General features: G+C 37.5%; 1 protein-coding gene across 3 annotated transcripts in view; it reads right to left on the reverse strand.

Moving 5' to 3' along the window:
• Positions 1–2,911: 2,911 nt before the first annotated feature.
• Positions 2,912–14,997, reverse strand: part of LOC124615703 (glycerophosphocholine phosphodiesterase GPCPD1-like) — a 274,793-nt gene continuing 262,707 nt past the window's right edge. For all 3 annotated transcript variants that reach the window (XM_047143743.1, XM_047143745.1, XM_047143744.1), the window contains 3 exons: positions 12,883–13,043; positions 3,595–3,751; positions 2,912–3,490 (listed from right to left, as the gene is read on the reverse strand). In XM_047143743.1, coding sequence (XP_046999699.1) covers positions 3,350–3,490; positions 3,595–3,751; positions 12,883–13,043 — 459 coding nt within the window. In that variant the 3' untranslated portion in view covers positions 2,912–3,349. The remainder of the gene's footprint in view (positions 3,491–3,594; positions 3,752–12,882; positions 13,044–14,997) is intronic.

Genomic DNA, 14,997 nt, shown 5'->3' on the forward strand with positions numbered 1-14,997 from the left:
GTAAGATAATGAGAGAGATAAACAAACATTATAGAAGAATAACAAAGAATTTAAAATCAATGATAGACTGATGGTAGATGAGGGAAACAACGCTGAGAAGATCTTACACCCTGTATACACAAGTACATGAATCTGCATTCAATTTGTGTACCTGTGGATATAGGATGCAAGGTCAATCACAGCTATACACAAAAGGTGCCAAATTTTGATTATGTACTGCTGGTTGTGATTGAGGTTCTGCATTGTTATCTTTGTAACTATGAGACTGCGTTTGTGGACATTTGAGACAGGAACTGAGTGTCCTGAACAGGTCATGCCACAAAAAAAAATGGTTTCCATAAACTAGCTGTGGAAAGAGTAAATTTCATATCCAATATTCATGCAATTGCATATTCAACATCCACTTCATCACAACAAAGAAAATAATGCACATATTCACTGCTACAATGGTCAGCAGAAACGATGGAGTTCGAGAGATGATGACTACTGAAAATTTCATTGATACGTCACCATTTGGTTCGTCAGTCGATTTCAGCACAAACGTAGAATAGATCATTGGTACTGCAATCACCGAGAGCTATAACATTAACACAGTATTTCCTCACTGCCCAATTCCTCCAACATGTACTTTGAGACAACTACTGATAATTGTGAAAGCACCTGTCACACTTGCTCAGTGTTGTCTCATTATTCTTGGTAGGCATCAACTTTGCTGTGGTGCATCAGCAGAAGCATTTTCTTGTGATAACTGACGTTCATATAACTGCACCAACATCACATTTGTTTCTGCCAATACTTTTTTTAATAAAACTGTGTGTGTGTGTGTGTGTGTGTGTGTGTGTGTGTGTGTGTGTGTGTGTTTTTTTTAAAGTTCACTATGATATGAGTCTTCAAACTCCCAACATTTGACAAACTGCAGCAGACAAATTTTCTTCAGCCAATTTTTTGATACTACGTGATGCTTCCTGATGTGCTTCTCCTTGAATATGCCATTTGTAACCCATGTTGTCATGCATGTACTTAGTTTATTTCAATAACTATAGACTTATTAATTCTATTGAAGTCACTGAAAAATTACAAATGCTTCTTCTATACCCACATATTTATGTATAAATGATTGGTATATTTAAATCATTTTTGTAATGTGGTACTACTGGCATAGTGTGGAATATGAAATTGCATTTGTATAATGCAGATGCTTATATATAAAACTATGTTGTTAGCACCTGTTGTTTGGTTTTAGGCAGTTAGTGCATATGTTGTTGTTGTGGTCTTCAGTCCTGAGACTGGTTTGATGCAGCTCTCCATGCTACTCTATCCTGTGCAATATGCATATCTATGCATACTCAACACTTATTGAAAGTGGTAACACTCAAATTATGAAGTGTTCCACTTTTTTTCTTTTTTTTCAAATTTTGACTGCTTTAACATATGAACATGGAAAAAATTGAAGTCTTATCGCATGCGCATCCACGCGTACGTGGGTGGATGGAAGAACTAAATGCAAATATTTTATGTTAGGCCAAACCATGACTGGTTTTAGTTACTTATATATTTCAGTAGCTATTTGTAAGTCACATTTACTGATCTTTCCACTGCATGTTTTCATAAAGGGGAATTTATAATAATAATAATTTGTACATAAGATTATTCTGGGAAACTTTTGAGATTGTCTAGCAGCAAAAAAAAAAAAAAAAAAAAACTATTTTAGTACATAGCTCCAACACATTAAAAATATTTCAAATATAATTATGCTGCCAACAGTCGTGAATATACATGCACGTCATTCTAATAAAGTTTTTAGATACATTTCCCCCCCTGTTGGCAACATCATTCGTCATATTTTGATATTATGAAAATGATAGATTGCTACTCACCATACAGCAGAGACGTTGAGTCACAAACAGGAACAAGAAAAAGACTTATAACCATGTAAGCTTTCGGGCAAAAGGCCTTCTTCCGAAATACGCAACATACACACACACATTCACATAAATGCAGTTCACACACACTTGACCACTGTCTCTCGCTGTTGGGGCCTGGTCCGTACCCTGCTCTCCCTATCCCTCCCCATCCCAGCTACCACCACCACCACCACCCAGACTACTTCTCCAGTCACACGCAGTTGCTTGCACTCTGCCCCCTGCAGTCAGACACAGTGGTCATCTGTGTGTGTGTGTGTGTGTGTGTGTGTGTGTGTGTGTGTGTGTGTGTGTTTTGTCTATTTCAGAAGGCCTTCTGGCCAAAAGCTTACACATTTAGTAGTCTTTTTGTTGTGCCTGTCTGTGACTCAACATCTCTGCTATAGGGTGAGTAGCAATCTATCCTTTTCATAATATTGTCATTCTTCTACCCTGGATATTTTAAGTTATTTACATTGATTACCTCCTAGTAAACAACTTTTACGGTGTCTGTTGGCAGTATCATTTGCCACTATGTTCAGAGTTCTTTACATTATTTACCTCCTAATAGACAATCTTTATGGTGTGTGTAGTATTAAAAGTATTTTACAATTTTTACCTCTGATCGAAGCATTAATATTTTTGGGCCATATTTTGTCTTTGCTGTCAGAGTGAGCAACATGTTTTGTTAATTTAAGTAGTTTCATCTGGTGACGGAGGTGTAACCCTCCAAAATGATAGTGAAAGATCAATAAAAGTGACTGGTTACAGGTATATGTTTATTTAAGTAAAATTATTTTTTTTTCAATGCTTTCAGGTTTCAGCTTTATATGATGTCATGAAATTCTAAACACAGGGTGTTTGTTTGCATTTGGAGACTATATCCACAAAAGTGAGGCCTTCAGTTAACAACGCAATCCACCTGGAGCAAAGATTATTGCAATATTGTTTACAGACATATATTCAAAGAAGCATGTATGATATGTTTACGATCTACTGAAAGTCAAACACACGCCAGACAATTATTTAATAGTCAGAAGCCAAACTACAACGTACGTAGTTCTTTCTACAACTATGAGTTAATTATTATTGTGTGGAATAGAAAAAGAAACTTTTCAAATAGAAATTGTAATATGATGTATTTGTGGTGAATTAATTCAAGAATGGCATCTTAAACGTATTGACTTCAAACAATTATGCAATGAATATGAGGTCATATAATAATTTTCAAGTCAGATCACTGGCTTGAGTAATAAGTTAAATTACATTAGAGATCACTCAGATTCTGAATACTAAATTATTGCTTATGAAACAAAACTAAGAGGCTTCACTTAACATTTCCAATCACTGTCCCTAGTAAAATAAATATTTTTCCTCTTGCACCATAATTACGGGGTGTGGTTAAATTATTTTGGTGTCAATTGTATTGCCTACTCAACATGTTAACATCAGCTTGACTTTATACTAGTAAGAGTACTGGGTTCAGAGACATCCATAGATGACCCCAAATTTTTCATAAGCACTGCTGAGGCTGAAAGAGGATCATCATTTAGAGGAGTGCAGTTTGTAGAAATGTGCAGCTGGTAATCCTGAAACAAATATCAGATATATCAAGGAGAAGTAGAGCAAAGAAAAACGGAATTGAAAGCAATGTTGTTGAAAAAGTGAAAGCAATGTTTTTAATTTCACTTACTGCAGCAGGTGTGACAGAGGCGTGCATCAATGGACTGTTATCAGAGGACTGCTTCTTATCCACTTCTTGTGCAATCTGCAATAAATTTTTCTGCCCTTCTCTAGCTTCCACAAGGAATATGCTCTCCTTTACTTCTTTTGTCCCAAACTTATCAATTCTGAAAAGAAGTGTGTAATAATTATCATGTCAAGGCAGCCAAAGAACACAAGAGGGAATTCAACTTTGAAATAGTATGAAGAGATGACATTCGAAAACATGAGAAATGGTACAAATCAGACAAGTGAGGTAGAACAAAATAATATCAAATGCTTATAAACCATTGTACTGAATGTCAAAAACATTTTCTTTGCATGGGCTGGTACAGAATTCTTTGTGCTTCTACAAATGTGTGATGAAAGTTCACTACTGTTCAGTTTTTGTCAGTGAAATTCGTGAGAGCATTTTTTACTTTTTATTTCTGGTAGTTGGGAAAATTTATCTTATCACATCTACTACAAATCTTCATCCGCTGGATATCACTGTCCTTTCGACTAAATCTTTAGTTTTTGAAATGAAGAACAACCACATGGGCAACAGCCATATGGTCTGGGAGTCTTCAAAGTCTCTGAAGCCAATTGTTGCTAAACAATCAGCACAAATATTTTAATATTGCAATTATAGAGAAGAAAACAGCTACCACACACACTTTCCAACACTACTCTATTTTGGGAATATGGCAGTTTTACCTTGACTCTTGAATACCAATTTAATGTTTTAGCAAGTTCATTGAAATGTGTATCTAAAGCCATATTTTTATAATAGAAGGAAACATTCCACGTGGGAAAAATTATATATAAAAACAAAGATGAGGTGACTTACCGAACGAAAGCGCTGGCAGGTCGATAGACACACAAACAAACACAAACATACACACAAAATTCAAGCTTTCGCAACAAACTGTTGCCTCATCAGGAAAGAGGGAAGGAGAGGGGAGGGGGGAAGACGAAAGGAAGTGGGTTTTAAAGCCATATTTTCCCACATCTCAAAATGTGCACTGTCACGGAGCAAAGAATTACTCTTCTAGACTTATTGTGATACTGAGAAAGCAAATACAAACAAATCCAAGACTTCACCTACAGGTAGTATCATATTTCCCTGGTTTTTCTACTGCAGTAATTGTCCTCAAAGACCAACACAGCTAGCCAACTTGAGAGACAAATAGCATAGAGACTTGAACTGCTGATACACTGTTGGCACTTATGGAGCTCAGTACTGCACAACTATTTCACTCTTTCTTCCATAGTGAAACCTTTTAACAAACATCTACAATCACAGTTACAAACTTACTGCAGGAGAGATCAATCTCAACAAATTAACTCTGCAACAATGCAATACACACAAAGGCTATTTCCAACACTCATGCTGACCATAACTATTTCCACAGTCTTCGACTGTTGAAAATTCATACCTGTCAGTACAAAAGGAGATAGCATAACTTAACTGAACTCATTCATCATGTTTAGATCACGTTATAGACAATATTCTGTATCAGAATGAGACAAGGCTTAATTTGACAACATATGTAATCTTGTTTTACCATTTTTGTATTAGACTTTATGTGACTTACTTAATTCAAATTCCATGCTATTCAATGAACTTACAATAACACATGTTCATGCCTACAAGTGGGACTTAAAGATCCTCAAATGGGACACAGGAGCAGTAGCATCTAATAAAGAAATTCAGATCCAGATAATGCAAATCATTTGTCCATTGATCCTGGAGATTGCAGTGTCACAGTTTAAATGTAACTTACAATTAGCATCTCCAGTTTAAATATATTTGGGAACACCTGACTGGTAGGAAGGGTGGCACCATCACATTCATTCACAAATTGGCAATGAATGGTGCTGCATACACTATGATCAGCTCTTCAGTTCATGCCACCACAAGTAAAATTATAATGCGGCTTATTTACAATTCACCGAGATCACTCGTGTCCAATGATGGGCTACATGAAATTGTGTTTCATTTCATATAAAAAAGAGCTGTGTGAAATTTGGGCTTGAAAGGGGAAAGGATGTTTCCGTGCATTCAAATCCAAGCATCATGCGGAGTAGGAATAACTTTATAAATTATTACTTCTCAATAAATTTATTTGTTACCAATATAAACAGGTTGTTTACTTCAGTCTCCTTAATTGAAAATGTTCTTATTTCACAAATCACATTTGTCAGATGATGTGACTGGTCAGTGACCAGAAGCTGGATAAAGTGGCCAGACAGAGCCAAGTTGTCCCTTTTTTACAACACAGCCCAAACCACAACCTTTTGTTTTTTTCTTTAAAAATAAGTTAGGTCATAAATAGTAAAATGTCTTGATCTTCAGTACGATTGTGGAAGACAATTTATTTGCTCAGGTATTACTTTTGTGAACTAACTGGGAGCAAATTGTTAAAGAATTTCTTCTAGAATTTGTGGACGTACAAACCAACTGGGTGCCAAAGTGCCACACTAGCTGTAAAGTTAGTTATTCTTTTTTTGTGGGACTGGAGGTGGCACGAATTCTGTCAAAGTAGTTGGGAATCTGCATACTATACCAGTACCAAAATTAGAAGCTTTGAATCAACTTTGGGAGGCAAACTACAAATAAATGCTGGAAGATCAACAGGCGTTCATAAGAGAAAAGGAATAGATTATTTTTCCCCAAAAACTTCAGGAAGCAGCACTTAATATCATTACTGTAAAAAAAGGCCAGTTTTTGAACTATCAATGGTTGATACAAGAGCTGAGATTAATGCTTAGAATCAATCTCCAGTTATTTGATCAAGAGTAGTGACAGCTATGAAGAGGAAAGAGACTATATAGGGTGAACCAAAATTTATGCACTCTGATGCCACAGCGCAATTCCTTGCATATTAATGATATAAAAATGTGTCTAAACTTCATCCCATCCATATATTCAGTATAAAATCAATGTCAAAGAAAGGCAACTTGGTAACATTTTAAGCAAATATATGACTAGTATCTTGATTCAGTATGTGTATCTGTGCTGTCCAGTTGGTGCAGTGAGTAGAGTTTTGTGTTAGAATGCTGGAGTTTGATACTGGGTCAGGTGGTTTTTTTGAAGATTTTGTTCCAGGGTCCAAAAGACATCTACATAAAGCAATCTTGGTGCTTGACCACACTGGTTCACACCCTGACGAAGAAGAATTACAATGCGATGGTACTCGCACATTTTTCTCACCAATTAATGTGACAAGTTTAATACAACCTAAAGACCAAGGTGTTTTCAAAACTTTAATAATAATAATAAAATATCACTATTGTTTGCTTCAGATTCTTCTGAAAACTACAGAAGGTGTATTAGCATACCATTAAGCATGTGGTCATCTGTTTTGGCTTATCAGTGAATGTATCTAGTAGAGCAGCTAGTGATGGGGGCCCTCCACAGTATACATCCAATACAAATAAACTTTTGAGGAAACAGCAAGCACTGCACAAAAGTTGTAAAACAAAGCATAAGACTATAGTTAGAGATGCTGAATTAAACGCATTTGGCTGTTAAAAAGTGCAATGAGTGAAGCCTTTCAAGATTACTGAAGCAGAATTTTTTTGAAAGATTTCTCACAAAATCCATAGTAATTTTTGGCACATATAAAGACTGAGAGTCGAACCCAAATTACTTATACTCACACTTACAAGTACGAAGGAACAAACACTGAGATAGCAAAACAAAAGCAAAAATGCTGAAAGACTGCAAATGTTACAACAGAGGACCCACAACTACTGTCCCAGTTTACAGTTTAATTCTGGAAACACTTTAAAGATGAGTGATGATAGTGTTAGTGGCACAAAGGAACAGTTAGATTTATTACTACTGACAAGGCTCATGGCATGATGGAATCACTATCATATTCCATACAGGATTTGTAGCCGAGTTAACTCGCTTGTAACGCCGATACACTGAAGACACTTCGCGCAAAAAATTTTTGCCAAGTGGAGCAAAGACAACATAGATTCCTGTGTACAAAAGGGGTACCATAACTGATAAACAAAGCTACCATCCAATATCACTGACCTGCATCTGTTGTAGAATACTCAAACACAATGAAATAATATAACAAAAACAATCGATTTTTGACAAAATAATTTAATTGGATGGATAAAAAGATCTACCCACCACACAGGCAGCAGAACACACACATAAAAGAAGCTTATAATTAGGTAAGCTTTCAAACGCAGTGGCTCCTCCCCTTCAGGCACAAGGGTTGAAGGGGAAAGAAGAGGGGTGAAGGAAAAGAACTGGAGAGGTCTAGGAAAAGGAGTAGATTTCGGAAAAATCACCCAGAACTGCAGTCAGCGGAGACTTACCGGACGGGATGAGAAGGAAGACGATTGTTGAGGACTGCATCGGATGAGATTTAAAAACGTGAGAGCTGAAAGGAGAGAGACGGGGTAATATGAAAGACAAAGATTATTGCTCAAACATCGTGCGCAAGTTAATAAGAGTGAAAAGTTATGTGCATTGTATGTATCAGAGGTAGGAGGGGGCGGTGAAAAATAGACAGGTAAGAAATGAAAGATGTAGAAAACTAAAACGGAGTGAAGGAAAGAGCAGTTACTGTGGAGAAGTGCTGAGACAGAAGAAATTAATATAAGTTAAGGACAGGAGGGTGGCGAGAACCAAGGGCATGTCATAGTGTTATAGTTCTAACCTGCAGAGTTCTGAGAAACTGAGTCTGGTGAAGAATCCAGATGGCACGTGTGGTGAAACAGGCACCAAGGTCACAATTGTCTTCTTGTACAGCATTCTCTGCAACAGGATATTGGGTGTTGCCAGATTACATCTTCTGCCTATGCCTGTTCATCCTAATTGATAATTTGGTGGTAATCGTGTCAATGTAAAAAACTGAACAGTGTTGCCATAACAGCAGGTATATGAGATATCATTTCACAGGTGGCTCTCCCTTTGATAGTATATGTCTTGCCAGTTACTGGGCTGGTATAGGTGGCGATAGGAAGGTGCATAGGGCAACTCTTGCAGCAGAGACGGTCACAGGGGTAGGAGCCATAGGGTAGGGACATGGATGCAGAAGAAGCATAGGGTCCGGCAATAATATTGCGAAGATTGGGAGCCCAGTAACTGGCAAAACATATACTATTAAAGGGAGAGCCACCTGTGAAATGATGTGTGTCATATACCATCTGTTATGTAAACACTGTTCAGCCTTTTACATCAGCACAACCACAACCAAATTATTAATTAGGACAAACAGGCATAAGCAGAGGGTGTATACTGGTAACACCCAATATACTGTTACAGAGCATGCTCTACAACAAGACAATCGTGACCTCAGTGCCCATTTCTTGACATGCACCATCTGGATTCTTCCCCCAGACTATTTCTCAGAATTCTGCAGGTGGGAACTAGCACTACAACATGCCCTTGGTTCTTGCCACCCACCTGGCCTTAACTTACATTAATTTCTTTTGTCCCAGCATTTCTTCACAGTAACTACTCTTTCAGTCACTCCATTTTAGTTTTCTCCATCTTTCATTTCTTACCTGTCCATTTTTCACCACCCCCCTCCCACCTTTATTACATACAATGCATTCAGCTTTTCACTCTTATTAACTCATGCACAATGTTTATGCCGTAATCTCTGTCTTGCATATTACCCTATTTTCCATCTTTAAGCTCTCAGGTTTTCAAATCTCGTCCAATGCAGTCCCCAACAATCAGTCTTTCCTTCACACCCCGTCCGGTAAGGTTCCCCTGATCCATGGTTCTGGGCAACTTTTCAAAAATCTACCCCTTTTCCTAGACCTCCCCAGTCCTTTTTCTTCATCCCTATTCCTTCCCCTTCAACCCTTTTGCCTGAAGAACAAGCCACTGGCTCCGATAGCTTGCCAAATTATAACTTTCTTTTATGTGTGTGTTCAAACATATGAAGTAGCTCTAACAAATTCCGATAACAGTTATCAAGCAACATCCAACTTGCTTTTGTTTTAGATGAAACCCTGAAAGTCATGTATTAACACAATGACATGGATGCAGTATTTCGCAACTTCTGGAAAGCATTTGACTTGATAACACACCTATGCTTATTATGGAAAGCATGATCATATGGGAGTATCAAACAGAATTTGTGACCGGATTGAGGATTTTTTAGTCAGGAGGGTGCAGCATCTTATCTTAGATGGAGATTCAACATTGGCATATCTCTAATTTCAAGCATAGATCAGAGAAGTGTGTTACACCCATGTTGCACATTAATGACCTTGCAAAAAATGTTAATAGTAACCTAACTCTTGCTGCAAGTGATGCAAATATTTACAGTGGGATTCAAAAATAAAGAACTGATTTCAATTGTTTATTGCAGACAAACTATGAAAGACAGAACCACATTGTGCACATCACTGGATAGAGAAAGGGAAAGGTTGTTTGCCCAGACACTACTATAGTGTACACTCAACTTGAACACCAAGCATTCTTGTGAAACATCAAAATCAAAATGGTAGTCAACTTCATTCCACACCAAAGCAACTGGTTGCTGTTTACTGAAATGACAGCTTCAACAGTTTGATTTCTGAGCTCTTGAAGAGAAGCTGCCACCAGATGGGAAAAGATTCTTTCTTTTATGTACCCTCAAAGAAAAATGTCACAAGATGTGAGGAATGCACTTTGCATTTGAACAAGGGATTGACTCTGTGCAGCTTCCAATACACAACATGATTTTTCTTGTGGTGTAGTCACCCTGTTGCAACAAACAAACAACAGCACCATTATGTCAAAAGTTGAGCCTTCTTCCATCCAGTGACGTGTGTAATGTGTTTCTATCTTTTACAGTTTTTCTATAACAAACAATTGAAACCTGTTTTTTCTTTTTGAATTGCCAATTATAACAAAGTACTTTCTACAAAAAACTGCAAAAATATCCACAGAATCTTGATATAAAAGGCTCCTGTGGACTTTTCACTGTGTTAGAATCTTCAGCTACACTCTTCCACATTGCTCCAGTGTGCTCTCTAATGTCATCTACCCAGCTTCTATTAGATTGTCACCTCAGTCTCGTCTAATTTCTTTGAATTCAGCAAAAAGCTTCCTTGGTCATGAACCATCTGTTTGCTACATGGTTTACCCACTGCAATTTAATTTTGGTTACAGTCGTGGTTACCTCACCCAGTCCAGTCTGTTCCCTTGTTTTCCCACCTCTCCTGGTAGTGTCCAATGAGCCTCCCATAACTGCTTGCCATGTAACTCTCAGTTCAAAAATAGTTTTCTCACTGAAGTTCATACATCACTGTCATATGTCAAAACTGGCAGTATACACAAACTGTAAACTTCCCTTTCTCAAACATCAGAAGCCTCATTTTAGAAACCCCATTTAATTTGTCAATTGGATTCCAAACAAGAAGTATAATAATTTAGTTAGCATACACTCAATGTAAAGGCAATGCCAAAAATAATCCCTACATGAGTTAATTAATTTGAAAGTTAAGAATCAAATGTACAATATTAACAGAACTTTACCTTTAATGCATGTACTTAATTCTGTTTTATTTAGTTGCATCTTATAATTTAAATTAACACTGCACAATAAGACAAATTTCTATACATAATTCTTACACATTGCACAACAAACTACCAGGTGACTGTAATTGAACTGATGGTGTTCCGAGTGCTGCAGTGTGGGCTGCATACATCGCAGGATGCTGAAACATCATAAGTATGTTCATTAATTGGTGCGCACACAGAATATGCTGAAAAACATAATAGTTTCACTTTATGCCACCAGGTGAAAATATGGCACTGTAAGCTGCCAGAATAAAAAATGTTTACTGTTTTGACGTCAGTATGCTATTTGTTGCTTGGCGAGACTTGATGATTTCTTTTTTGAAGTGACTCTTGGTATAAAGGGTTAAGAAAGTTTAAGTTTTCTGTATGAAACACAATAGCTATTGAGAAAAACGACCATACACTGCTAGTAAAGTTTTTTTCTCAAAATGGCCGCAATAGCCATGCTGCATTGCGGGAATATTGCCGACACAAACAGCTTCAAAGAGGCCCCATGTCAATAAATGAGCTAAATAATATGATCAATAAATTTGAAGAAACAGTTGAATTATGTGGTGCAGTAGGGAGAGGGAGGTGGCCCGTGCAGAACACACCTCTAATTCTGCAGCCAGTGCTTCAATGAGCTGTGAAACAGGACTTCTCTCTCCCCCTCATCAACAATTCAAAAGATTTTTGTGGCACATTTTACACTGGTATCCCCACAAGATTCAGAGTGTGCACCGAATGAAGCCCCAAGATAGACTACAATGTTGTGACTTTATCTTTTGTTTGTTGGCACGCATTGAAATGGATGACATGTGGATGGGGAATATTCTTTGAACAGACGAGTCACATTTTACTATGCAGGGTTCCATAAATGCTCAGAACTGTTCAGATGGAGTTTTACTCATCCACATGTTATGCAGGAACAGCACTCAGTTTAGGGAGTGTGACTCTGTGGTGTGCTTTCACAAGCTCCTTCACTCTCAGTCCAATTTCCTCCTGGGAGGTGACACCATGCAGACCTGTTAGGTGGACAGCTGACACTTGCTTGTAAGGACCTCCTTGTGCAATATGTGAGTTCAGATTTGCAAGAACTTAACAGTGTCCAAACCACTATTTTCATGCAAGATAGGGCGACACCACACTTGGCAGGTGACAGGTTTGCTTCAAGATACCTTTGATAATGAATGCATCATCTCTATGCAATTTCGAGATGTGTAGCTTTCCAGATCCCCCGACCTAATCCATGTGACTTCTGGTTGTGGGGATATCTGAAAGATAGTGTCAATCAGGAACATATCCAGATTCTTCCTGATCTGACGGCTAACATACGACATCATACCACTCTGATTACACCAGATATGCTGTGAGCAATTGTCGACCAAGCTGTGGTGTGGAAACAGCACACTGTTGAACTGGGAGAACTTATGAACACATTTTGTAACTTATGAGAATATCCTAATAATGTGCCATAGTTATCATGCATTTGAACATTCGTCCCACTGGTCTTACATGCACCAAATTTTCAACTGGTGACAGAAAGTGGAGCTATTATATTTTACAGCATACTCCACAAGCAAACCTATTAACAAACAGGTATCTATGATGTTTCAGCATCCTACAGTGTATACAGCCCACATTGCAGCACTCTGAACACCGTCGGTTTAATTATAACCACTCAGTATTTTCTGAGTCAATGAGTGAACATGAAATCCATAATGATAACATTTAAGCTTGTATACTCACTTATCATAAATTATAGCATGAAGTCCAAGGCTCTTCAGATGTTTAATAGTAGCAGTATCATTGTTATCTTCACCCCAACAGAAAATTATTAATCCCGCATCAGTTACCAATTTTATTTGTGATGGATCCCTCAATATGTCCTCAGTATGTACGTTTATACCCTAAATTGAAAAATTAAAGTATTCTGCATTAAAAAAAATATTTTAGGTTTACTGAACTTAAATTCATCTAAATCTGCCACAAAAAATGATGTACCTCATTCAGATAATAAGAAACTTACAGCGTACAATGATATCTATTAAGATTAACTGAATAATTATTCTGTCCAATTCTTTCATCTGTTTCTCCCCAGTCATTTTAAGCAATGAGATATCAGTGATACAGTTAAGCAGTACCTTCTTACATCATAGGGTTATCTGGCAATTCAATCACATAGTGTCAATTCTGGAAATTTCCAAGATGTGTGATGTATCTGAATGCAAAATATTTCTTCATTGTCATGGACCAGGGAAATGACAATGAAAGTTTGTGCCAACAAAAATGCTTACGGTCCTGTGATGGTCCAAGAAAAGAACAAAAAGTTCATAATTTTTTTACAAAGGTAAATTTTGTTGGAATTTCTGTAATTTCGGTAGCATATGACCATGGTATTACAACATACATTTCCATTTTCTTCCTACTGGATATCGAAGAGATACTGTCCAATGTGTGTGTGGCCATCACATTCATAATTATACAGTAATATTAATGTAGCTCTTACTTTTGGGGATCTGCAAATATCATGGGCATCATATGCACTGTGCCAGTTCTGCAGTGAAACTGATGCTCAGCAACAATTTCATACTGAAATGAATGAGACACTGATACAATTTTGTTAATTTTGAGCTACTGATTCATGTAAAACTTAGCCACCCAATTTTTCTGAACCACAAATACCTGTTTACTCAGGCTTAGTGGTGGTGGTTAGTGTTTAACGTCCCGTCGACAACGAGGTCATTAGAGACGGAGCGCAAGCTCGGGTTAGGGAAGGATTGGGAAGGAAATCGGCCGTGCCCTTTCAAAGGAACCATCCCGGCATTTATCTGAAACGATTTAGGGAAATCACGGAAAACCTAAATCAGGATGGCCGGAGACGGGATTGAACCGTCGTCCTCCCGAATGCGAGTCCAGTGTGCTAACCACTGCGCCACCTCGCTCGGTACTCAGGCTTAAACATTACCTATATGGTTAGTGAATAATGCAAACAGTCATAAATTTGTGGATGGTTGCATTATTCATAAAAATCATTAATGACTGTGGTGTTCATGAAATTCAGCACAGAAAAAATAACATTACTTAAAATTATTGTGTTCCGTCTCATAGCTTGTTACACTCTGAATGTGAATAGCCCACAGTATTCCTATATTAACCAAGCTTTAATCTCCAACTTATTGAACAGAGAGAAAATGGCCAGGTGCCACAAAACAGCTGTGCAACATCTTCATGCTTACTTGATGAATGATTCTTGCAGTAAAATGCAAGTTATTGATGGAAAATGCACACTAGAATACAAAACATGCACAAACACAAATATCAGTCTTTTTCTTCTTTGCTATGTACTGTGAACATGCGTGGCAGTGTCATACCACTTAAGTCTAAACATTTCTGAAGAATATAATATGTAGTTAGCAGCTTATGTACAAAGTAACTCTCTTCTGAATGGATCTCTGTTACAGCACACAGTTCTCTAATGAAATGATGTTTCTCTGTAAATAGTGATTTAACTTAATTACAATGAACAAATTACTCACAATCTGAATCTGGGCATTTTTAAGTGATGTAAGTACTCTCTAATCACGTGATCACTAACCTGGATCTTAACTTGAGGGACGTACTCAGAAAAAGAAGTAAAGTTGCATGAAATGCTGTTTATTCAACTTATGAACATGGCATGAGGAGTATTGATAAGAGTAATTTGCGTTGTAATAATCATCACCATTTCATCCCCATCGATGTGCAAGTCGCTGAAGTGGCGTCAAATCTAAAGACTTGCACCTGGCAAACAGTCTACCCGACAGGAGGCATTAGTCACACGACATTTCCATTTCCATAAGAGTAATTTTCTTCTTCCTTGTA

This window comes from Schistocerca americana, chromosome 5 (genome assembly GCF_021461395.2).
Source record: "Schistocerca americana isolate TAMUIC-IGC-003095 chromosome 5, iqSchAmer2.1, whole genome shotgun sequence".
Taxonomy (NCBI): Eukaryota; Metazoa; Arthropoda; class Insecta; order Orthoptera; family Acrididae; genus Schistocerca; species Schistocerca americana.